Source organism: Alosa pseudoharengus, unplaced genomic scaffold (genome assembly GCF_046254945.1).
Source record: "Alosa pseudoharengus isolate Yale_2024_CS ecotype anadromous, Long Island Sound unplaced genomic scaffold, YU_APseudo_1.1 YU_APseudo_1.1_scf_8, whole genome shotgun sequence".
NCBI lineage: Eukaryota > Metazoa > Chordata > Actinopteri > Clupeiformes > Clupeidae > Alosa > Alosa pseudoharengus.
Genome location: NW_027468870.1, coordinates 19,832,637 through 19,859,075, shown reverse-complemented (window position 1 = coordinate 19,859,075; position 26,439 = coordinate 19,832,637). Strand labels below are relative to the sequence as shown.

Below are 26,439 nucleotides of genomic sequence, written 5' to 3'. Positions count from 1 at the left end.
GAGCATATTGATCAAACGTCTACCTGTGCTCTGTTAAAAAACAATGAACTATGTAAATGCGTTAATCTCCAGTGCTACTGCAGTGAAGTCCACCATCATGGAAACGGAACGTCAGACTTTGGTATGCTATGGCCCGTACTTTCTGAAGCCGGGTTTCTCCCACCACTGGCCCCGGGGTCTCGAGCCGTTTCTGAGCGCTGTGTCTGTCTGTGGCCCCTAGGTGGCGAGCTGAGAGAGGACGGCGGCCCCTGGACGTCGGAGCCCACGCGGCGCGACAGCGGCTCCCTGACGCCCGTTGACCAGCTGCCCGGCCTCGGCCTTGGGGGTCCCCTGCGCCCCCACAGCCCCTCCCCGCTGGCGCGGCCGTCCCCCAGCACCCCGTCCACCCCCTTCGCCCCCTTCCCCCACCCGCGGCTGGCGCCCGTGTCCGCCACCGACATTGCCCACGGCTACGCCGAGAGCCTGACGGACCCCAGCCCGTACTACTCGGCGCGGCCCGGGCGCATCTACGGGCACACGTCCACGCCGCCCATCACGCCGCCGTCCAAGCGGCGCCACCGGCTCAAGCCGCCCTGCACGCCGCCGCCGCCCTCGCGGAAGGTGCTCCACCTGCTGCCCAACATCACGCTGACCCGCAGCAAGAGCCACGAGTCCCAGCTGGGCAACCGCATCGAGGACATGCCCACCAACAAGTAGGTCACTTCCTGCTGTCTCAGCCTTGTCATTTTACTTAATCTCTCTTTAATAACTCTTTATTTAGAATGTATAAATCTTTAAACCCATAATTTGGAGTAAGTAGGTAATTATGTGACTTAGCAGCATGTTCACAATGGAAAGAGTCTCCAGGCACTCCACAGAAGCCAAGGCCATCATAAGTGTTTGGTTTGGATGATTTTCGGTTGGTATGTTTTTTGTTTTGTTTTTGTTTTTCCTTATTTGGCAGGACACACAGTAGTGTGTGTGTGTGTGTGTGTGTGTGTGTGTGTGTGTATCTGCACGGTTTGACCTGGAGGCTACTCGTGTGTGTGGTCAGCATACCAGTGCAGTGTGTGTATGTGTGTGCGTGTGTGTGCGTGCGCGTGTGTGTGTGTGTGTGTGTGTGTGTGTGTGTGTGTGTGTGTGTGTGTGTGTGTGTGTGTGTGTGTGTGTGTGTTTAGCTGTATATGTCTGTGTTTGTGTCCAGGTTTGTGTGGGTGGAGGGCATGCACAAATACACACACACACACACACACACATACACACACACACACACACACACACAGTGAGGCAGACAGATCACAGACAGAGGGATGACACACACACACACACACACACACACACACACACACACACACACACACACACACAAGCACACACACGCACACACACACACAGAGGCTAGCTGCTCCATTACTCTCAGTGTGTTTGGCCTGCTCTAATCCCCCCAGATTTCCCAGAGATTATGAGGAATGTCACAACAGGATGGACTTCTGGGGCCTGATTTTCAAAAGAGGACAAGTCATTGAGTACACACACACACACACACACACACACACCAACACACTTTCATATATGAGTATGCATGAGACATCTGGCTGAGGTTAGAGATATAACGGTATAAAAATCCCGATTATAGTGACCAAAATGATCAGTTATTATTGCGGTACTGTTAAAATGTGTTGAAGAGGTTTCTAAGCCTACAGTACCACCAATGATAGACAGAACTCATATTGAGACAATTCAGTTCAGTTCAGTTCAATTCTATTATATTTACGGTAGATAACACCAGTAACAACTGAAATTGGGTCAGTGTGCATTACGGGACATTAACATCCTGAGCCCTAAGAGGAACAAAGGCGATAGTGGCGAAGGAAGAACTCCCTTTTAGCAGGGAAGATGGCCTTGAGTAGAACCAGTTTCAGATAAGCTCCTTCAGATCCAGGATCAGTCGGGTCATTGATGTCTGAGGTCCTGGGGAACAGCCTGTCCTCTCTCTGTACTCTCCAGCATGTGTGTTAATGTGATGCTGATGATGATTTGGGTCCATAAATAGGCTGTGTTTGTGTGTCTGTGTGTGTGTTTGTGTGCGTCTGTGTGTGTGTATGTGTGTGTCTGTCTGTGTGTGTGTGTGTGTGTGTGTGTGTGTCTGTCTGTCTGTCTGTGGGTGGGTGGGTGTGTCTGTGTGTCTGTGTGTGTGTCTGTGTGTGTGTGTGTGTGTCTGTGTGTGTGTGTGTGTGTGTGTGTGTGTCTGCCTCTGCCCGGGGCAGCCTTCTCAGTAGACTGGACGTGGAGCTGGGTGTTTGTGGTGTCCTCACCACTGACTCATGTGTGTGTGCTGAGTGCCTCAAAGAGCCCACACATTTGGCTGATGGACACGCAGTGACAGCCGAGTTTCAGTTGAACCAGATGCATCATGGGAAGAGGGAGGGGCTGGTTGGGGTTGTTTGTTTGTCAGTCCCTGCTCTGAAATTCAAAAAGACCTCCATTTTGTTTTGTGCAAAAGCAGAGTAGAGTAGCTGTAGCCCACGCAGCTGAGCCGGGCTTTGTGAGATCACCTGAATTGGCTTGAATTGAATTGGGCTGAACCAAATTGAACTGAATTGAATTGAACCGATTTGAACTGGGTTCTAGTGAAATGAAATGTACTGAAAGGAAGAACTTTATGCATCATCCCAGAGCCACCTATCTTAAGGGCTCGTGCCCTGCGAGTGTTTTGGGTGGACTTGAGTGGCCCTTGCTTAAACAATAGTCTGTCAGCCTTCAGTCTGTCCCAGGTTCTCCCCGAGTAAGCTGCTTTGGAGCAAGCCTGGCGCTGCCCTGATGCCACATGTGTGACCATGTGTGACCGTGTGTGTGTGTGTGTGTGTGTGTGTGTGTGTGTGTGTGTGTGTGTGTGTGCTCCTGCTCAGGTGCGCCAAGAAGAACAAGCTGTTCCTGAACGTGCAGATCAATGGGAACGGCTGTGAGGACTCGCCCTCGCGCTCCCCGCTGCTCTCTGCCCGCACGCCCGGCGCCATGCCCGCCACTGCCCCCTACACGCTGCCCGGCACCCCCACTCTGCTGGAGGAGCACAGCGGCCTCAAGAGTGAGTGGGCATCAGGACTGCTCATACCTGTTCACACCTGTTCACACAGTGGTTAGCAGTGTATGGCACATACTGTATATAGTTTAATTTAGTGCCCTCTCAGTGTGTAAGCATGCAAACAATAGAGGCAACAGTTTGTCACATTTTAAGTTCATTTTCATTTGTTTCATTAAGTTTAAAAATCATCAGTTTACATTACAACGCTTCCCGGACCATGCATGCGCGTCAGATAACAAAACACTGGTATCCTGAGACTGAACGGACAGAACTGAACTTTGTCGATGGGACAAAACATAACATCTCAGTTTTGCCACTACAAGGCCCACACATGCTCAGTAGATCTTAGTGCTCTTTAGTACACGTAGAACACATTTAGTGGCACTGATATGATGCCCATAGATGGTTGGCACATCTTAGTGCTGTTTAGTACCCGATATGCATGTTTTTGGTTTTTGTTGATGTTGTTGTTGTTGTTGTTGTTGTCGTTGCTCTTGAACCAGATAACATAACAGTCCACCGAAGCTCTCCTCAGACAGTCAGAAGAGACATCGGCCTTAATGTGACACACAGGTAAACTCCTCAACCTTTCACTTTGATGAGGTTTAACAAACCAGAGGGGTATTTCACAAAACCTAGATAAGGGATTAAGCTGGGATTTTTTGGTTATCCTGGATGGATTTAGCCTTGACTTGGTTTCACAAAAGAGATGGTACATAAGTTACCATAGGGATTTATTCTCTGCACCTAGCCTGGTCCCGACCAGGCTAACAGCCAAGCTAAGTTAATTCTAATGTTAATTATGTTGTCTTATTGGTTCAGCTAGCTGTCATTCAAATCAGACCTACGTGTTAATTTTTTAAGAGCTTTATTCCATTTATATACTTATATATTATTTGCTACTTGTTACTCGCTAATCACAACAGATTGTCTGCCTAATACCATATGGTTATCACTTTAATTATGGTAGCCTTATAATTATTAACATAGGCCTACTCATTGTTAGCCTACTTATTTTGTTGATAGATGTTTGATGAATAGCCTACTGAAGTAGTTGATTGGAAGTGGAGGGGCAATTTTCCGAAGGTGTTTTCAACTAATTCGGTGATAAAGACAATACAAAACGTATATTCATACTATGTGCATCTTTGCAGTGGTAAGCGCTTTCTTAATGACGTTGCGTGCCGTCCGAGACAAGGAAGCACTCACACGTGGGTGCATACGTAAATTTGCATTCAGCTGGTCTGCCACACCTACTCCTACTGTTTTACAGAAATAGCCATGATTCCCCATTCAACAAAGGAAAACTTTACTTCATTGTTAGTCTATATCAAAAGCGGTTGTTCACTTTGTGTGAATGACGCTATTTTCCACGTCTTTTTTATTCCAACCGTGAGTTCTTTGGGGGATAAACGAGAACGCGCACCTATCCTAAATTACTTACACCTGGCTTGTCCTAGTCGCTCCTACTCATCCTGGATTGGCATTAGTGAAACGAGTTGAGCTAGGATGACCAGACAACGCTATGTCAAACCTCGCTTTATCACTTATCTTGGATGTTTAATTCTACCTTTGTGAAATACCCCTCAGGTAGCAAATTCTTATCAAAGCATGTACAAAGTGTATGGGAAAAATAGATAGTAGGTGTTTTTTATCTGAATTGCCTCACAGCAAAATATGGTCTATAATCTCTTCATAAGGATGTGTGTACTGGTAGGGTATGGACCCACAGCGCAACAGTAGCTGAGCCACAGAAATGTAATCCTGTGATCTTTCAAATCAAATGTCCATCTTTGTTTTAGATTCTCCACTAAATCCTGGCTCTCCCAGACCTGCCAGGTGTGTCAAAAGAACATGATCTTTGGCGTGAAGTGCAAACACTGCAGGTAAGATCACCACACGCACACACACACACACACACACACACACACACCACACACATAGAGACACACACACACACACACACACACAACACACCACACACACAGACACCACACACACACACACACACACACACACACCTGTCTGATGTCCCCATCACGTGTCCATGGTGCTGATTGGTGGATATGTGTTGTGTGTGTGTTTGCAGGTTAAAGTGTCATAACAAGTGTACGAAGGAGGCTCCGTCCTGTCGCATCTCCTTCCTTCCAAGTGAGTGTGTCCAGCTGCTCAGTCCACTCAATACACTTTCTGTTTCAATTTCTGTTTTTACTTTAGTCATTTTTATTATTTTATTTTATTTTATTTCTTTATTAAGATTTATTCATTAATAGTGATCAAAGCAGATAGCCTATGTTTTCTCTTTATGATTCTATAAAACGACTAACATGCATTGTTAACATCAATCCAAAAGAGCTACTAAATTTGCAAGAGTGATGCTTTTATTTAATCATTTTTCCAGTTGTGTATGTCTGTGTGTGTGTGTGTGTGTGGGGGGGGGGGGGGTCTGTATATCCCCCTTCCACCTGAGCTCTGATTTGATTCATACAGAGCCATTAACAGTGGACATTGTGCTAACTAAGGCTCTTCACAGACCTCGGGGCTGAGAGTGTAATCGGTGTCTGTCTGTGTGGATGGTGTGTGTGTGTATGGTGTGTGTGTGTGTGTGTGTGTGTGTGTGTGTGTGTGTGTGGATGGTGTGTGTCTGTGTCTGTGTGGATTGGAGGCTTTTTCATTCTGAGTGTCCTTGTTCTGCTGAGGGACAATAGGCTCAACACACACTTTTCAAACAGCTGAATGAAAACTGCACTTAACTGTATTAAAAGCACCATGTCATGTCTGATCTCATTTAGTAGAGTGTTGAGCCTCTCTACTGTCTGACTACACCTCCTGTCTAGTTTGTATTTTTATATATATATATTTTAAAGCATCTTTTATCCACATTTGTCTGTGCTTGTTCTCATGTTCTCTCCATCTTGTCTGTAGTTACTAAGATACGGAGAACGGAGTCAGTACCGTCGGACATCAACAACCCTGTGGATCGGCCGGCCGAAGCGCCGCAGTTTGGCACCTTACCAAAGGCAATAACCAAGAAGGTAAAGTCCCTGAGTCACCAACAACCCAACACAAAGCCTGACTCTCTTCCCCACTAGTAGCCATGACGTATACGTTTGTACTGTACACTGCTGTTGTATGCCCTACAGATAGTCATGATGTATATGTTTGTGTACATTTGTACACTGCTGTCATATGCCTTTCTAGTGGTCATGACGTATACGTCTGTATACGTTTGTACACTGCCGTCATATGCCTTTCTAGTAGTCATGATGTATATGTTTGTGCATGCTTGTACACTGCTGTCATATGCCCTACAGATAAATAAACAGCATGTTTGTGTAAATTTGTAGTGTCGTATGCCTTGCAGGTGGTCATCGTAAATCGTAAATCAGGTTTATTGGCCAAGTATACTTGCATATACAAGGAATTTGTTCTCTGTATTTTACCCATCCAGGGGTAGTGTACAACACACCCACACACACAGTGTACATCCATTCAAACACACACACACACACACACACACACCCTCAGAGCAGTGAGCACACTAGGAGCACACATACACACCAAGAGCAGTGGGCAACCTTAATCCTGGTGCCCGGGGAGCAGTTGGGGCTTAGGTGCCTTGGTCAAGGGCACCTCATCTGTGGATGTGGATGTGGGAGAGCACTGTTCAATCACTCCCCCCACCCACATTTTTCCTACCAGTCAGGGATCGAATCGGACACCCTTCGGTCACTAGTCTGATTCATTAGACCAGTAGGCCACAGATGCCCAAGAAGGTAAAGTCCCTGAGTCACCAACAACCCAACGTGTGTGTGTTTGTGTTTATGTTTCCGCAGGACCACCCACCGGTACTGAACCAACTGGACTCCAGTAGTAACCCGTCCTCCACCACCTCGTCCACCCCCTCCTCCCCCGCCCCCTTCCAGCAGAGCAACCCCCCGAGTGCCACCCCGCCGCCCAACCCCTCGCCCAAGGGTCACCGGGACAACCGCTTCCACTTTCCAGGTGAGTACCAGAGCCAGCCGGGCCACCTCCTCAGCTGTGAAGGGCACCCAGAGGAAGAGCTGACCCGACCCTGATCTGGGTTGGAGCTGGCCCAGATCCGCTGCAGGTGTCTGCATCTGCTGCTCTGTGGGGTGGATGGTCACTGAAGGTGATTGTACCAGGGGGCATGTTTTTGGGCAATGTTGCTGAGTGGGCAATGCTTTTGAGTGCTGATCCCATTGATACTGGACAATCAAATTTACAGTAACATTCACTGAAGGACAGTTTATTAGCTTATCATCCAATCAGAACAGTAGTCCGTGTCCTTATCCTCAGGTATGAGTACACCAGGCGCAAAAATGAAGCATTCCGTTCGCGACACGTAAAATTCATTTTAAAAGACTGGTCTATTTTTTTCGAACGTACGCGCCGCTATCACGTCTGGTGTAGCTACTTCCATTGATTATAGTGGCAGGCAGCTAATTGTTGCAGCAGACGCTACGCGAACGGAACGCCTGGTGTAGCTCATACCTCAGTCATGTGACTGCCCAAGAGATACTGCCCCATGCGCCTTCACTTTTAGTGACCTTTCAGCTACCCCCTAGCGGCCACATCAGTCCTGCGCGCTCCAGCGGCCGTAGCTGTCTGTAGCGGTTCACCAGCCCGATTTCAGCCCTCAGACATCGGCGGTCTGGTTCTGATCCGATCAAGCGTGGCTCCTGTTTCCTTCATGCTCCGTCTCTCCCAAACAGAACAGGCCTCTCCTGTGACTCATGCAGAATGTGCATGCTCAGTGATGACTGTGTGTGTGGTGCATCTATTTATATGCTACTAATGAGGGTTATGAACCTTTGCATTTTTATCCTGGATGATGGATGTGTGTTAACCATACCACTGCAAGTGCCGTAAGCTAAATCGTTTTTTTTTCTTTTGTTTTGTTTTTGGCAAGCTTGTTTAACTCAGACGTTCTTACCTTCATTAACCCAAAGTTTCTGTCCCCTTTTTAACCCGGATTGTTCTGTCTCTCGCTCTTCTTCTCTCCCTCCCTCTCTCTCTCTCTCTCTTCCTTGTTCTCTCTGGCTCTCTCTCTCTCATTCCTTCTCTCCTCCTTTGGCTTTTGCTAATTGCCCCCCTCCCTCTCTGTTCCCAAGCTGCCTGCTACTTTCAGCACAGACAGCAGTTTATCTTCCCTGGTGAGTTAACGTTCCCTGAATGTTTTTCGGCCTTCCCTTGTGTGTCCCTTTCTCTCCTGCTATGTGCTCTTAGCCACAAGTTGACATAAACTGCATAACTTGCTTTACTCTTGTATGGTGGACAAACTGTTCAAATCGTTCTGTTGAGTGATGGTTTGAGTGCTACCTTGAATGTTGGTGGGTGTTGTGCTTGGAAATAAGGGACATGCTATGCTATGTGTGGTTGAGTTGTGATTGTGTACCATTCTGCCCCCTGCTGGAGAACACTGTCATTACAGGTTCTCTCTGGCCGACAATATTCATACACATTGTATAAATGTGTTTAAAGAAAGGCCTTCCTGTTGGCAAACGTTTTATGCCGTTGAACTCCTCCTTATACTGAACTTTTTTTTTTAAACTATTCTCTACAACAAACTTAAATAGTCTTTATGCACACAGACGTGTCCAGCTCGACCACGCTGCATTCTGAAAGTGGCCTTCCAGACACAGTGTAAGTGGACCCTCTCACCAGGACGTACGTCCCATTACCATCCTGTTCTGGAGGATTGTTTTTGAGTTTAAAGGTGTTGTTTTGTCTGTTTGTTTGTTTTCAGTAATGAGAACGAGCCGTGTGCAGAGGATCTGCGGGCCGAGCTGGCTGAGGATGAGGATGGAGAGGTGAGGCTGGCCTTCATCACAGGAGCATTTTTTAAACATTTATTTTAGTTATATTTTTGTATATTATTTTTATGCATTATTTATTGTATATAAATAGTTTGGTTCCAAAACGCTATATCTCCATTTTTAAAAACATTAATAAGTCATGTTATTTAATTGTGTATTTCTATTGTGTAATAGCAGTAAAATTGCAGTTTTGCTGTTTTGATTGAGTGATGATAAATCAAATAACAATAACCCAATTATTGTAAACGTGCTAATTACCAACCATTTCGTTCGAAAATTCTAAAACAACGATGTTTTTTAATACTTCAAAATAACATTTCATAAATTAACCTTACATTTTCAGTAGCCATTGGTGTGTAGATTTGAACAAAATCTAGTTTGGTTCTTACCGGGGCTTTTACTGCCTGAAATATCCGATTTTATTTACCACGTTTGGAGTTTAGTGCTGGGCTGGTGGGTGCCTATTCCCAACCTTTCTCACTGCACATCAACGGTTAGCCTGAGAATTCTCGTCGCAATTCAAAATTCCACTGGAGCTCCAAGCGGATTTGTACACGCAGCCTTACAACACTGTTTACAGCTCTTTGAGTCACGGTAAAATGTACTTTTTGGTACATAGCTAATTTAGATACACTTATGGTGTGAGTGCTTGCGTTTCTTTAGGAATCCGCCGCCTTGGTTTGTATAGAAATTAATATTAAGTGACACATACACGAGAGGTTGGACATACAGTATGGTTGGTAATATGTGACGTTCCGATATACTGTAAATGCACTGAAATTACCTGGAACAAAATGTTTAAAAAATTATTTATGAACATTAATTGAAATGGAGGATATAGCGTTTTGGAACCAAACTCTTTATTATTGTATATTTTTATATTGTTTATTGTATTTATATTTTTATTTTAGCTAATAGCTTTTGAGCTTTTATTTGATAGGAAGGATTTGAAGGGTTGCTGAGATGGTTTCATCAGGGTGGGTTTATAAGCAGTTGGTTCATGCTGAATACAACATTCCCTTATCAGGAGGAAGAGGAAGAGGAAGAGGAGGAGATTGAGGCCGAGGGGGACGAAGAAGTCGTAGAGGAAGAAGAGGAAGAGGATGTGGAGGAGGAGGACGAGGAGCAAGCCGAGGAGGAGTACGAGGAGGAGGAAGAGGAGGTCCACATGGGCTCGGACGGGGAGTGCGATGGGGACGAGCTCGACGACCTCCCGAGCGCGCGGGGCAGCGGCGGCAGTGGTCACTGGAAGGGCCCCATCTCCCGCAAGGCCAGCCAGACCAGCGTGTACCTGCAGGAGTGGGACATCCCATTCGAGCAGCTGGACCTGGGCGAGCTGATCGGCAAGGGCCGGTGGGGCCGCGTCCACCGCGGCCGCTGGCACGGAGAGGTGGCCATCCGTCTTCTGGAGATTGACGGCAACAACCAGGACCACCTCAAGCTCTTCAAGAAGGAGGTGATGAACTACCGGCAGACACGCCACGAGAACGTCGTGCTCTTCATGGGCGCCTGCATGGCCCCGCCCCACCTGGCCATCATCACAAGGTCAGAGTCAAGGCCAAGGTCAAGATCAAACACTGCCAGCCTCGCTTAGGGCTGTACCAGTAGCAAGGCGCCTTGTAGGCCTCACAGAGTAATAGGGCTTCATCACTTAAGAGCTGTCCAACTATACAGCGGAAATAATAAATTATATATTTTTAGTTATATTATTGTTCCAGTTCTCATTTCTTGTTTTCATTTCTTTCTTTCTTTTTTTTTCAAACAGTTTCTGCAAAGGCCGGACTTTGTACTCTGTCGTGAGGGACACCAAGAACAATCTGGATATTAACAAGACCAGGCAAATCGCTCAAGAGATTGTAAAGGTATTGTCATTATCCATACTTTTCTATTCAGCGTCAAACTCCTGTCTGTGCTGAAGCCTAATGCATAGATTGTTGTGTTTAGTCTCCTCCAGTATCTGTCCTCCAGTATCTTTTAAGGTCATTGTATTTATTTCATTTTAAATTTGTATTGGTGTGGTAGTGGTATTTACTGCTGTACTATTTATTGCTACCTAAGGTCTCCTCTGCATTGTAGCTTGAATGTTAATTATCAGTTTGTAAGTGGCTTTGGATAAAAGCATCTGCTAACTGAATAAATGTAAATGTAAGTGTAACTCTCTATATTTATAGGGCATGGGCTACCTTCACGCCAAAGGCATTGTTCACAAGGATCTGAAATCTAAGAATGTCTTTCACGACACCAACAAGGTGGTGATCACAGACTTTGGCCTTTTCGGGATCTCTGGAGTGGTCCAAGAAGGACGGTAAGAAGTTCTGCTGTCTCTTCCCAGAAACCAGCCACCACCTCTCATCCACCTCTTACACAGATCTGACCCCAATGGGCAGAATTTAACAGCTTGCTATTATAGCTGGGCTGTGAAGTATGCGTCTGTGTGTGCATGTGTATGTGTATGTGTGTGTCTGTATTTGGGTGTTTTTTGTGTGTGTGTGTGTGTGTGCGTATACATGTGTGCTCATGTGTGTGTATACACGGGGGTGTGTGTGTGTGTCTGTCCTATAGGCGTGAGAATGAGCTGAAGTTGCCACACGGGTGGATCTGTTACTTGGCCCCCGAGATCGTTCGCAAGATGAGCCCGGGCAACAACGAGGACAGACTGCCCTTCTCCAACGCTGCTGACGTCTACGCCTTTGGGTATGTCCAGCTCTGCGCACAGTGCACCAAACACAGTGTAGAGGATAGATGTAGATGTATATGTCCAGACAAAAACAGGACAGTCCTTCAAGGCCAGCCATAATGTTATCTTGCTGAAAATTATCTTGCTCAAATTAGCCAACTGGCTAGAAACCTTTTATGTAACACATCTACAGACATTGTTATGGCATTGACTGTGATAGCTATGTATGTAATAATGTGCGTTGCATTGTCCCTGACAAATAAACTAATAAATAAAAAAATAAAAAAAGGGACAGTAAAAGGGTCAGTGTGTATCAGCATGCTGTACAGTGGACTGAGTCTTTGTTTTAAGTATTTTTATTAATGCATTTGTTTATTGTTTATTGTTTATTGTTTATTGTCTATTCTGGAACCTGGATGAGATGCATCAAAACAAGCTGCATAAACTTCACAAAATATTTTGCAACTCTAGCTTTCTATAACGCCATTAAAATGACGTAATTTCTGAAGTCTGTGGCTATTTTGACCTTCAACCATAAAGCCTGACTGGACATAATGAGGAATGCATTCCAGTGCTCTGGGTGTGGAGTGAAGGACTTTGGCATTTGCCTGGTGAGATTAAATGTTTTTCTCTGACCTCTCCCCCCCGCCTGCAGGACCATATGGTACGAGCTGCAGGCCCGAGACTGGCCCATCACCAACCAGCCCGTGGAGGCTACCATCTGGCAGGTGGGCAGCGGGGAGGGCATCAAGAAGGTGCTGGCCGAGACCAGCCTGGGCAAGGAGGTCACGGTGAGTAGAGAGAGATGAACGACAGCACTGCAGAGGGAGGGAGGGAGGAGAGAGAGAGGGAGGGAGAGAGAAGCGAGAAGGGCAGAGAGGAAGGGATGGAGGGAGGAAAAGATGGAGGAGAGAGGGAGAGAAGGAGAGAAGGAGGGAGAGAGAAAGGAATCTATCAGGTGTGAGTGGTAAGTACAACTGTGAGTCGTCTGCATAGCAGTGATATTGAATATTATGCTTCTGCAGGATAGAACCGAGAGGCAGCATGTAGAGAAAGAATAAAAGAGGACCTAAAATTGATCCTTGAGGGACACCACAGTTAATAGCAGCAGAATATAAAGAATTTGACGGAGAAAGTTCTATCTTTCAAATAAGAGGTGAACCAGCTTTACACTGCAACCAGTATGCAAGAGAACATACTCTCTCAGTACTTACCATGCAAGTGTATTAAAAAGACTTCATTAGTTCACCAATATCATGTATTTTTTGTACAGAGCATGATGTTGTTGGCCTTCAGTGCGTCTGGCCCAGGTAGACCTGACAAAGAAAGCTGATAATGTGTGGACAGTGGACAGAGCTTATCACCGAAAGCTCTTACTGCCTCACACTTAAAGGGATGTAGATGCCAGCTTAACATGTTTGTCCCCCCTGCCCTGCCCCTTACCCCCACCCGACTCCCTCCTCTGCAGGAGATCCTGTGCACGTGCTGGGCGTACGACCTGCGGGAGCGGCCCACCTTCGCCCAGCTGGCGGACATGCTGGAGAAGCTGCCCAAGCTCAACAGGAGGCTCTCCCACCCCGGACACTTCTGGAAGTCCGCTGAGTACGTATCGTAGCCGCGCCTGCCTCCCCCCCCCCTCCCCAGACTGGCCACTCTGGGCAGGTGTCTGGGATTGGACACTTAAAGGGGGGAGGGGACTTTTTTTCAGAAAGTAAAAGTCCTGCCATTCACTTCAACCAGCTGATTCTGATTAGCACAACTCAGCCAGGTATATCCGCTACTTAGTGAGTTCACCTGTAACCTGTAAGTGCACAGGTAGAACCAATACATGGTAGGACTCTTACTTTCTGAGGCCAGACTTTTCCACCTCTGGGAGTATTTGGCATTTTAGGGGTGGGGGGTTGGGTACGAAGGGGGCATTTGGGCATTTTAAGAGGGGGGTCACAGTCTCTGACCCTAGCCATACACCTGAGTGTATCCTCAAGTCATGCCCTCAGTAGATAGGAGAGGCTGGGGTCACTTCAGACCTCTTAGATTATCTGTACACTAGCTTACACTTGGAGACAGGGAGTTAGTTGCCCAATAAGGATGATCCTTTTCCACATCTCAGTAAACATAACTTTGCTGGGGTGATTGATTGTTACATCACTGCAGTGTCCAGTCAGATCTTTCATTGGATGTTACCCACTGCCAGGCTGGAGACTAAGCCATGTACTGCATGGTCTGCCAGCCTAATGCCAGTCTATGAGTCTAGAGTGTTTTAGAGTCATCCCTTGAGTGATGCATATCATTGAGGTCCACATAACTAACTTCCTCCCTCCATTTTAGACATCAAGCAAAAGGCTTGGCGGGGGATTGACCATTCTGCTCTTGCTATAACTTGACATGATTCTCTCATCCCTATGCTTGACCTCCTCTATCTCCTTAACTGCTTTCGAGTTGTTCCTTTCTGGGTCACATGCTGTAAAAATATGATGTACTCCTTATCCATTGACTACAACTCTTGTTATTTTTCTTATATATGCTCCATATGTTTCTCTCATCACCAGTATGCATATAGATGCAAGGGGCCGGATTAGTCTCAAAACCAGCTGGTATCTGAGCCAATCAAATTCTGTTAATTTGAGATGCCATTGGCTCCTCAATATCTCATAGGCAAAGGGTAGTGACATAAGGCCTCTATTGGTCAGTTCTACACCTCAAGCAACACTTCTTCCTGAGGGGAATGCTATGAAGCAGGGTTACTGCCTTACCCAGGTCACTTCAGGAGTTACCGCTGATCTCAAAACAATATGTTGCTTCAGAAGCAATACAAGTAAATTATTCTCTTGGAGATCACATCAGTGGTTACCAGGGTCAGGGATGGGCAAAAATAAATCAAAATGTATTTTAAAATAAAATATCAAATACCCTAATGTTAAGTGTATCAAAATAAAGTACAAAATACAGTAGCCACACCATGTATCAAAATAAAATACTGTATTTTTGTATTTTCAAAATACTAAAAATACTCTACAAAGGGGGCAGGAAATCACTTTGCATACCTTCCATATCTGTCTATTTAAGTGTCTATTTAATATATTCCTTCATCAGTACACTGGCTCTGTTGATTAAGTGGAAAGTGTCTGAGAGCTACAGCTTTTCCCTGCCTACGAGACATGTCATAAATCTGCAAACAGTCAACAGATCAACTGACCTGCCTGTTACATCTCATAGCCTTAAAATAACAACTTCCAACTCATGGTACTGAATGCAGAAAATGAAGTGGCATTATAATAGTGAGCTTATAATATCTTATCAACCACAAAGGAGACTTAGATCTTCCAATGCTAATCTTAATTGTACCCTGAGTGCTCCACAAGCAAAGTGGAGAAGCTGCTTTTATCCATTATGCCCCAAAGTTATGGAACACCCTGCCTCTGTACATCAAGCAGGCGAGTTCAGTGATTTTTAAAAAAAGTTCTGAAAACAACCCTGTATAAGAGAGCCTTTAGTTAGTTAACTCATTTTATCTTGTAGACTACTTTTTCAGATTATTCTACATTTGCTGCCATTGGAGCTGCAGCCAGCCAGAAGCAGATGGGCTCTCCCTATTAAGTCAGGTTCTGCTCAAGGTTTCTTCCTGGAATATGGGAGTTTTTCCTTGCCACAGTTCATATGGCGGGCTTGTAGGGGGTAAAGGGTTAAGGCTGCCAGTCTTAAACGTCTGTGTATAAAGTCAAATAATTACAACATATGCTAAGAACATACTAAAGCTAGCTGCTTAGAGTCCACATCAACATACCTGGGCAAACTTGTTTTACACTTTTATGTCATCACATCACCAAAAGTATTGGTTTTACCAAAACGCATTTTGATATAAAATATGTAGCCATTTTCTTCAACCCAATGAAATACAAATAGCAAAATACTATTTTGTATTTGAAATTTGCCCATCCATGACCGGGGTAAACCAGTAACCTCGCTGCGTGGTATACTCCCCTGGTCTTCAAATTTTTTATCCAAAGAGTATCTTAGTTTTGCACACTGCATGCACCCTCTTAGCTCATTAAACATCCTTATAAAACTGATAACAGCTATTAATATGACATGTAATAATAATTTAATAATGATTTTCATCATTCATATTTTTCCTAATGTATGATCAGCAGTTACCTTTTCTACATTAACATAATTTAACCCTTGTGTTTCTCTCTCTGTTTCGTCCTTTATTTTTCTGTCTCCCTGTCCTGCTCTCTCTCTCTCTCTCTCTCTCTCTCTCTCTTTGTGTGTGTGGTCTGCATCTGTTTTCCTAACACAGGTTGTAGCTGTTGATACGAAATCTTAAGCAATGCAAAACAACTAAAGCCTGGGTCTGCCTTGCATGCATCCTGAAATCCTTAACTTTCGGATTAAAAGACTAAATAAATGAATAAACTAAAGCAAAGCCAAGCGTTGACTCTGCCTGATACAGATTCTGCTTCCACTAATCCAAGACTGATCTTCCACCTCCTCCTCCTCCTCGTCTTTTCCGTTGGTATTCCTCTGTGGGCGGGAGCGGAGAATCTCTCACAGGAAGGGGAGGAGCTTAACGGACTGCACATTTCCTGCTTCTGACCCATCTAAAACTCTTGCCTTTATGTGTTTTTGTTTCCCTTTCTGTTTTTTTTCTTTCTTGGAAGAAATGAGTCTGTGGTTCTCCTCTCTGGCTTGTGGTGTGCTTAGTGAAATGGACGTGTGTGATATTGGTGATGGCAACTCAACCCCCCACCCCCCACACACACACACACTCACACCCTCACCCACGCTGCTGTGACGTGTTTCTTGCTGACAAAACTGGGGACTGGTGTTGGACTTTCATTAAAAAATAAATAAAAAATAAAAAAATAAACACAGCCAGTCACCATGGTACTGCCGGACCCGCCAGTGACTGTCCACCAATGGATTTTCCAGTGGTGCATCTGTGGTGTCTCTTGTCTATGCCTGAAGCGGCATATCCAATCACTCTCTCTCTTCCTCTATCCCTCTCTCTTTCTATCCCTTTATTGGGACAGAAAGCTCTGTTCCTTCTCCTCCCATGTTTTGTATATCAGGTGCCAGAGCTTCAGAACCTGGGCGCTTCAATTTACAGATGAAAAGACAGCTCTCTCATGTCTGTTTGTTTATTTGTTTGTTTTGTTGCTGTTGTTGTTGTTGTTGTTGTGGTGGTGGCGTCCCATGTACTGTGTGTTTCACCAGTGTTTGCGTGGACTCACAGTGGACAGTGAACCATAGGAACAGCTGCATTAGCTTTCAATGGATGCCAACGTGAGACAATTAAGTCCTGACAGTGGACTACAGTAATGGAAACCATGGAAACCATATCACAGATGGACACACAGAATGTCAATGCGCTGTCGCTCTCCTGCAATTTCATATGGCCCACTAACAAGTGTGACGCTGAGGATGCGAACCAACCAACTAATAAACAAGCTAACAAACAAACAAGCCAAAGGGAGAAGCAGACATCTTCTCGAATCTTTGAGTGATTTCAGACTTAACACTATGTAGTTTATGCGTTCCGAGTAAAGTTCCTTTGCACCACTGGGGGAAAAAAGAGAACTGCAGCAGCAATCTAGCATGTTAGTGTCTCCTTATTAGTTTTGATAAACATTACCTCTGGTGTGCGCCTGTATGTCTGTGTTTTGTGTTCTCATTTGCCGGTGTGCATGTACTGTAATGTGTGTATGTGTGTGTGTGAGTGTGGGTGAGTGAGTGAGTGAGTATATTGTGTCTGAAAATGTAGGTGTTATTTCTGTGAACGACTGAAGTCATTCTGGTATGAAAAAACATAGGTGACGTGTAATATACACACATAAATAACTACTCACTGTACAGCTAATACACATGCTGTAATTATTGTAATATTTGTACATTTTATATATATTGTACATCATAACATTTTTGAATAGGTACGGCTCCCCTGTTCCAAATGTACATAAATCTTTATATTTTTTCATGTATAAAATGCTGTAAGAAATAAATTGTACATTTTTTAGAATGGGTCAATACATGTTATGTCATGTAAAATTCATATTTTTGTATTGCATGTGGCTGCCATTCTGTACACACGTTCTGTTTTCATCTTTGAGAGATAATAAACAATGCTTGTCATGTGAGGATGCCTGAGCCTAATTTCTTTCTGTCTTACTTTCCTTCTGTATTCAGTGATTGATTGATTGGCTGATTTTCCTGTGTAGTAATACAGTAACATTACATTACAACTATGATATTCGGTAGACTCTGAGGAAGGATAGGCCTACAGATGGGTGGAGAAGTATAAATATGCTGATTGAAGGTGTTAATTTGTTGTACTGTGGCCTATATGCTTTGAAAACTGGGAGTTTGAATACTTCTCTGTGATAATGATGAAACTAATCACTTTGAGCATAATCAAGGTTTTTGCACTATATTTTTTGTATTGATCTGCACTCATAATAAGGCTATGACTTAGCATCTCATAATTTTGACTTTTATATCTCATAATCAAGACTTTTGAGTCAGCGGTTCCCAAACTATTTTCCCCCTCGTACCACCACCTACACCTTTCCTCGCGTAGGCTAGGCCAGTGTTTTTCAACCACTGTGCCGGGGCACACTAGTGTGCCATGAGAGATCATCAGGTGTGCCGCAGAAAATTACCCAAATGTCACTCACTGGTCCAGAAAAGCAACTGTTGCATCAAAGAATTTATAACCACATGCTCTCATTGATTGTATGATTGCACTATTTGTGGTATGCAGGCAATGTACAACGGGGGCCCCATATCCAGTATACAGAATCATCACATATCCAGTTCATAACAACAATTAAATTAGATATATGAAACAGAGGGCGATGGTTTTATTGAGCAGGTCTTGCATAGAAGCCATAATAAGGCCATATCTACGACGGAGTATTAGGGACAAAAATATTTTTCCCCTGGCGAGATTAAACTCGACATGTTGACTTTAAAGTCGACATGTCGACATTAAACTCGACATTTCGAGAATAAAGTTGAAATGTCATGTCGACTTTAATCTCGACGTGTCGACTTCAAAGTCGCCATGTCGACATTAAACTCGACATTTCGAGAATAAAGTTGAAATATCATATCTACTTTAATCTCGACGTGTCGACTTTAAAGTCGACATGCCGACATTAAACTCGAAATACAGTTTAAACATAGCCTACAGTTTAAGCTATGTAGCCTACTAACACACAATATGTGGCATGAATAATAGGCCTACTTCAAATAGGTGTTATTTCAGATAGATTGCTAGATTGCAGATATTTAGATAGATTGCGTCTTCTGTTAACTCATTGCCGTCATCGTGAAGCGCTGTATCTCGCGGTTATACCATGCACTATTATATAGCTAGAATAATACGTGTTTCCAATGATATGTTTCTATAGTAGGCTACAAAATGTTATTTCACTCTGTTTTACGTGGGTAAGGCCACAGCACATCCAAATAACTGCCCTTCATGACCCACAGGCTGTCATTCTCCATAACATGGAACTCATTTTTCTAAAACTGCTTTTCCATGTCTCCCCTCCATGCTTTTCCATGTCTTTTCCATGTCTCCCCTGCATAGGAGGCTATAACACAGATATGTATAAGTATATAGTAGGGCTGTCAATCGATTAAAAAAATTAATCTAATTAATTACATACTCTGTGATTAATTAATCTAAATTAATCGCATATATATTTTTTGCTGTGAAAGTATTTTAAATATTTAAATTCAAATGAATCATTGAATAATCAGCATTAGTGACATTAAAGTTCAAAAACTCTTTTATTATTATTTTCACTGTTCAAATAATTGCCATAATAATCTATGATATGACCTAATATGCTGAGGAAATAAATTCAAAAGTGCTTCGGGAAGAAGTTTTTTTTTCACATACAAGGCATTTCAGGCCACAGATATAACCTAGAGGACACAATGAAAATAAATGAACACTCCCCTCAATGTCAAAACGTATTTCTTTGCATTGATGTGCGACTATAGAGTTGATGAACTCCGGTGATATGCAAATTCCTTGCTGCAGACATTGCAGAGGACTTTATTTTCAACACTTTATTTTTTATGAACACCATCAGGCCGTTTTTAAAAAGTAAATGTTCCAATCAATGATCCAGGCAGCACGTTTTCTTCTCTCTCCTTCATTTTACAGTCTAATTTTTACTGACAGAACGGCTCGGGGTCAAAGGTCATACGGAATCGATTAATCTGCACTAATTTTTTTAATCAGTTATTTTTTCTCAAATTAATTAATCGAAATTAATCAGTTATTTTGACAGCCCTAGTATATAGGTCTATTTTGATCCCTTGAGGGAATATGTGTGCATTTACTTAGAATGGGGTTGCCTGGTCGGGAGGACAGCCTCATTCGTCCCTCCATAGACATTCAGCAATAGGCTGTTTTGCATCCATTACAAACAAACATGCAATGTGAAAGTCTGGGATTGGGGAGAGCACTATGTTAATTTTTTCTTCACACAGGATGTTAGTGTGCCGTGGGCAGGGTAGGAATTTCACGGCGGCCCGTCGTAGCCCCTTGCGTTGAAGCCCCTTTGAAAATCATAGGTTTACAGGCCACGGTGGCCTTGGTGCCGCCTTCTTTCAATATTCTGCTTTGTGTCCTACTAATAGCGATTTTTATTTAGCCTGTGGCCTGTCAAAATAATGTTAGCATTCACAGCGCAAATTAATTTAGTCTTTTACGCAGTGGAGAAAGTGACAGCGCAAGAAAGTGCGTCCAAATTCACCCATTCTTCTCAGTTGAACTACTCGCGAAGTAGCCTATTCATCACAGACATCACAAGTATCACATGAAAGAGCTTTTTCTCAGCTTTTAAACGATGTTAGCCGATAATTGCTGTGTTGAACGGTTCGCGAGAAAAGTAAATAATATAATTCAATTTAATCATACATTCTACACTCTAAAAAATGCTGGGTTGAAAACAACCCAAACTGGGTTGTTTTCAACCCAGCCGCTGAGTAAAATGTGGTCCAACACAGCATTGGGTTATCTTAACCAAGCAAATTGGGTTACTAAATTTAACCCAACAACTGGGTTGACATTTAACCAATATGTTGGGTTATGTTGACACAACTGTTTAGTTAAAGTTACGTAACGTTTGGGTTATGTAACCAAATCCCCCCAAAACTACTGGTTGATTTTTAAAATACTCTGCTTGTACAAACTTGTAATAACTCAAAGTTTGTATTTACTTACTTGAAAGTCACACCTTCTGTTAACAGCTTTAGGCCTGATATAGACAGTCTATATTAAATGTCCATCAAAAGCCATGCAATGAAATAAAACAGTTAAACATAATTATTTATTTGATAGTTTTCTTTATTTTTGAATAGATAGCCTAGTATAAAATGCATGTGATACTTCCATGAAGGCAGGCAGATTCCAAAGTCCGTTTTGGGGGTCAGTCCTGTCAATCAAAGAAAAAAAGAGTGCATTTTAATCACGGTTAGCCTACAAAACTTTATATCAAGACGTGCATGAACCATTACCAGTAAATGATGTTGACAGACATAAAAATCCACCAGGAGACAAATTATTAGTGCAACACACTCGGAAACCATGACCACCTTATATTATGGAGTTGTTTTAAACATAATACCGGTAATACAAAACGTGCGTTTATGTCAGATGAGCTTGATAACACTAGCAGGTAACATTACCATTAACGTTAGCCTAACATTAGGCTGACAGTCAGCAGTGCTAACGTTAGCTAGCTATGTTAACACATTCTTAGTGAATCCAAGTTAATGTTACCACCAAGAACCACCCGGTAAGTTACATGGCTATAATATGAGGCTACCCTGAATGATTTAATAAGATGTTGTTTGGCATGATTATTATCGTAAGTTACGTGTGTTGTGAAGAGACTACTTCGACTGTGTTAGCTAGTTGACAAACGTTATAGCCACGAAGCATATTTAATTAGCATAAAGTTTCCAAGTCTGCTAACGTTAACGTTACCTACCAGCTGCTGGTATGCTAATTGTAGTTCGTTGTAAAAGTTTGTTTTGTTTCTGTTCAGCAGTTCCTACCCAGTGAATACAGAAATATGTTTTATGAGTCTGTCTTTGTGTAGATTTAACATTAACAGTAGCTTATATTAGCTGGAATGAATGACACCTGCTAACCTGCTTGAAGCTGAACGAAATGGCAGGCAGAATATTCCTTGATATCACGAAGGGTATGTCTCTGGGTGGACTTTTAAAATCCGTCTGGATAAAAATAAATAAATAAAAGCAGATACATACCTTCCGAAATCACCTGATTTCCATTGCATGTTGCAAGGATTAAAGTTCTCCGTCGTAGGACGGATTTCCGTCAATTTGATTTTAGAAATGTCATATTTGAGATCGATGCAGATCCGATGAGAAAAAAAAATAGGAGGAGGGGGGGGGGCTATCACCTTTTCTTTTCCTTTTTTTAAGGCAACTACAAATATTAGGTCCGATGAATTAATGTGTGTGATGATAAATGTTTAAAGACCTAGCTGCTAATAGTGTTCTTGAGAACTTTCTGTGTCTCAATCAGTGACGGCTCAAGAAGATAGCCTAGCCTACCTCAGCCATGAGTTCCGCTTTGTTTATGTTGTAGCTACACGCTTGTCTCGTTGGCCTGGGGCGTTTGCTTAAAAAAAAGAACACATATGGAGGACTAATAACGGTCTAAAAGTTGGATTATAGTGACACAATCGAGACAGCTGATGAGGTTGGCAAATCCGTTTAACTTTTTTGGATATGATATTGTGAGCTCTATGTGCGAATTCGGAGAAGAAGCGTAGGCCTAGGCTGTTCTTTCCGTGCATCAATGTAGACAATTTCTTACTATCGCGAACTCTTGTCAGGGGAGGTCATTCATTTTGGGTGTCACCTATGACTTGAACAGATAGCCTGCTATGCCACCCCATGTAGGCTACTATTATTGTTACAGTTTTTAATCAATGCAACTAACATTATGTGTAAAGCGACGCAATATAAACCGTATGCAATGTATTATCCCGTCTGACATGTACAACAATGTTTTTCACAATTTGCAACGGAAGGTTTTGACAGCGTGTTAACATAAAATAATAATAATATTGTCTTCATCGCGAACTGTTTAGTAAGGGGGTCAGTCGTGTTTGTGACGCACAGACAGCCTTGTAGCCTATTTTGCTTTAGGCCTCACTTATAACGACAGTAGGTTGTGAGTGTATGTTGACAAAAAATAACCATGCAATCAAAATAGTCAACTTAAAACTTTGCTATAAAATATTATTAATTTATAGCACAAAACCATAACCAGTATGCCTACCAGAACCTCGCATATTAGCGTAATTTGCGTCTATTTGGCAAGGCCACTAGCTGTCATGGATGCGTTGTTGCTAAAGGAAGGCAGGTGTCAAAAGCTAAAAAATAAATGGAGATGGGCAGCTGTTGGAAATGGGGGAGAACTAACAAGCCATGGTGTAAAGAAATGAAAGTGCCAGGGGCAGTGTTTGGCAAGTTACTTCAAAATCGTAATGTATTATGTATTACTTATTACTGTCATTTCAAAGTAATTTGTTACATTATAATATTACTGTCTTTGAATTGTAAGGCATTACACTACTATTGTATTACTTTTAAGTTACTTTTACCAAAATATCTAGAAATATGGATTTGGAATTCTAAATGCAGTTTATTATGCTCAATGCAGCTCATTCCTTCTAATTGAGGGCGATGGGGTATAACATAATGACTGAGCTAGGCTTAAGGCTAACAGTAGAATGCAATAGGCGCAGTGATGGCTCACGATGCAATACAAGGAACAATCATAGCCAGAATTTTGTTAAAAGCAGACAAAAGGTCGAAGTCTGGTCAATTGTGATAGAAATGCTGTAACTTTAGGCTTAGGCCTACTCATTAAAATCAACAGAGAGCCCACTACCTGTATATTGTAACCCAAAACTTGTCAAGATAGGCTACACAGTGCCGCTGCTGGCCATTTTGGTGCCCTAACTGGTGAAATACAGTATTAACCCAAGTATGTCATCATATGGTCAACTATAAAGATGTAGGCTAATCTGCCTGTTCCCAGGGATGGGTAGTATTTCTGAAACATGTAATATGTAATTCAAATACAAAATAGTATTTTGTCATTTGTATTTTATTTGGTTGAAGGAAATGGCTCTGTATTTTGTATCAAAATACTTTATTGGTGTGTATTTTTGTATTTTAGAAATACTGCAAAATACTATATGTGAAACACACTAAAAAAAGTAGATACTACACACAGGTGTAATGAATAATTGGTAATTAGGCAACAATGGTTTATTTTTATCGCAATCAGCTAATGTGAGAACAGCTGTGTTCAAAGACACTAACAGCTTTTCAGTGACGGCTATTGTTGAAGCATCAGCTCTGGTCTGAAGCACTGGTGTGAAGTCGTACGCAAGTAAAGATGAGCAAGTTTACCTGTGCAAGTTCACATAAGGGCACCGACAAAGGCAACCATGTCCTATTGTCTCCATGCCAATCTTTAACAGAAAAAATGTCAGATATCTCAATGAACCACAATGACATCAATAGATGGTAAGGTGTTGAGTGTGTTTGAATTCCCTTCCTTGTAGCATCCATTTCTGCATTCTACAGTGGGGACAAGTTCACCTTGTTTAATTAAATAACAATTCTATTTCCTTATTAGCTGCATACTTGAGGTTGGAGATATTAAGGCATATCAAGTTTCTCACATACTGGAACTTCAAGATACATAGCCTTATGATTTTCTTATTCAGTTCTGCACTGGACTTGAATTACGAAATTCGGCACAGATACACAATTATGATTTTGGCCTATTGATTATAATGTGGTTAATTGTAAGCTATGTCAGTCGTTTTGGATAAGCATCAGCTAGTTGACTAAATGTAAATGTAAATTCTTGAATTATTCTTCTGATCACACTACATGAACTTGCATACGGTATACTATTTGGTATGACGGGCCAAATTGTATTGTTTTTTACTATATAGTTTTAATAGGCTAAATGTTTGGGATATTAAAAAGCTTTTTTTGCAGTGCTTTCATACTTCCTTGAAAAAAGTATTTTGAGTATTTTCTAAATACAAAAATACAGTATTTTATTTTGATACATAATATGGTTACTGTATTTTGTAGTTTATTTTGATACATTAAAAATGAGGGTATTAGGTATTTTATTTTGAAATACATTCTGATGTATTTTTGCCCATCCCTGCCTGTTCCCAGCATCAGAACACTTTGCGATGGTTAGCGTGTCGTAATTCAAGTCCAGTGCAGAACTGAATAAGAAAATCATAAGGCTATGTATCTTGAAGTTCCAGTATGTGAGAAACTTGATATGCCTTAATATCTCCAACCTCAAGTATGCAGCTAATAAGGAAATAGAATTGTTATTTAATTAAACAAGGTGAACTTGTCCCCACTGTAGAATGCAGAAATGGATGCTACAAGGAAGGGAATTCAAACACACTCAACACCTTACCATCTATTGATGTCATTGTGGTTCATTGAGATATCTGACATTTTTTCTGTTAAAGATTGGCATGGAGACAATAGGACATGGTTGCCTTTGTCGGTGCCCTTATGTGAACTTGCACAGGTAAACTTGCTCATCTTTACTTGCGTACGACTTCACACCAGTGCTTCAGACCAGAGCTGATGCTTCAACAATAGCCGTCACTGAAAAGCTGTTAGTGTCTTTGAACACAGCTGTTCTCACATTAGCTGATTGCGATAAAAATAAACCATTGTTGCCTAATTACCAATTATTCATTACACCTGTGTGTAGTATCTACTTTTTTTAGTGTGTTTCACATATAGTATTTTGCAGTATTTCTAAAATACAAAAATACACACCAATAAAGTATTTTGATACAAAATACAGAGCCATTTCCTTCAACCAAATAAAATACAAATGACAAAATACTATTTTGTATTTGAATTACATATTACATGTTTCAGAAATACTACCCATCCCTGGGAACAGGCAGATTAGCCTACATCTTTATAGTTGACCATATGATGACATACTTGGGTTAATACTGTATTTCACCAGTTAGGGCACCAAAATGGCCAGCAGCGGCACTGTGTAGCCTATCTTGACAAGTTTTGGGTTACAATATACAGGTAGTGGGCTCTCTGTTGATTTTAATGAGTAGGCCTAAGCCTAAAGTTACAGCATTTCTATCACAATTGACCAGACTTCGACCTTTTGTCTGGTTTTAACAAAATTCTGGCTATGATTGTTCCTTGTATTGCATCGTGAGCCATCACTGCGCCTATTGCATTCTACTGTTGTTAGCCTTAAGCCTAGCTTAGTCATTATGTTATACCACATCGCCCTCCATTAGAAGTGCAATGAGCTGCATTGAGCATAATAAACTGCATTTAGAATTCCAAATCCATATTTCTAGATATTCTGGTAAAAGTAACTTAAAAGTAATACAATAGTAGTGTAATGCCTTACAATTCAGAGACAGTAATATTATAATGTAACAAATTACTTTGACGATTTTGAAGTAACTTGCCCAACACTGCCTGTAGGTGGCATTAATTATATAGTAAGTGTACCCTGTAGCCTCGTTTTGGTTTAAACAATGGCCGTCGTGTGAATAAGGCGAATACTCCCTTTACTTTGCTGTTTGCATCTTTTTGTACATTAAAAACCAATAGGTCGCGACCGCAAAAGGGGTGCTATCTCTATAGGTATATATGAAGAACGTATGACTTATGGCCTGAAAAAAGTTCAGTCAAACGATTTTTTTTCACTTTAATCCCTGCATGTTGACAGCTGCTGGACTGGACGGTTGAAAGAATAT

At 42.4% G+C, this 26,439-nt stretch overlaps 1 protein-coding gene across 2 annotated transcripts in view; it reads left to right on the top strand.

Moving 5' to 3' along the window:
- The window catches only part of ksr1a (kinase suppressor of ras 1a), a 42,925-nt gene extending 25,218 nt beyond the window's left edge, over positions 1 to 17,707 (top strand). Inside the window, exons 4-20 of one of the 2 annotated variants that reach the window (XM_076273984.1) lie at positions 221 to 692; positions 2,889 to 3,064; positions 3,565 to 3,634; positions 4,864 to 4,947; positions 5,151 to 5,212; positions 5,987 to 6,096; positions 6,898 to 7,066; positions 8,197 to 8,238; positions 8,677 to 8,728; positions 8,832 to 8,895; positions 9,929 to 10,446; positions 10,667 to 10,763; positions 11,073 to 11,206; positions 11,464 to 11,595; positions 12,234 to 12,369; positions 13,047 to 13,180; positions 15,879 to 17,707. In XM_076273984.1, the coding sequence (XP_076130099.1) occupies positions 221 to 692; positions 2,889 to 3,064; positions 3,565 to 3,634; positions 4,864 to 4,947; positions 5,151 to 5,212; positions 5,987 to 6,096; positions 6,898 to 7,066; positions 8,197 to 8,238; positions 8,677 to 8,728; positions 8,832 to 8,895; positions 9,929 to 10,446; positions 10,667 to 10,763; positions 11,073 to 11,206; positions 11,464 to 11,595; positions 12,234 to 12,369; positions 13,047 to 13,180; positions 15,879 to 15,885 (2,459 nt within the window). In that variant the 3' untranslated portion in view covers positions 15,886 to 17,707. The remainder of the gene's footprint in view (positions 1 to 220; positions 693 to 2,888; positions 3,065 to 3,564; positions 3,635 to 4,863; positions 4,948 to 5,150; positions 5,213 to 5,986; positions 6,097 to 6,897; positions 7,067 to 8,196; positions 8,239 to 8,676; positions 8,729 to 8,831; positions 8,896 to 9,928; positions 10,447 to 10,666; positions 10,764 to 11,072; positions 11,207 to 11,463; positions 11,596 to 12,233; positions 12,370 to 13,046; positions 13,181 to 15,878) is intronic. The other variant, XM_076273985.1, reaches the window with a different exon arrangement.
- The last annotated feature ends 8,732 nt before the right edge of the window (positions 17,708 to 26,439 follow it).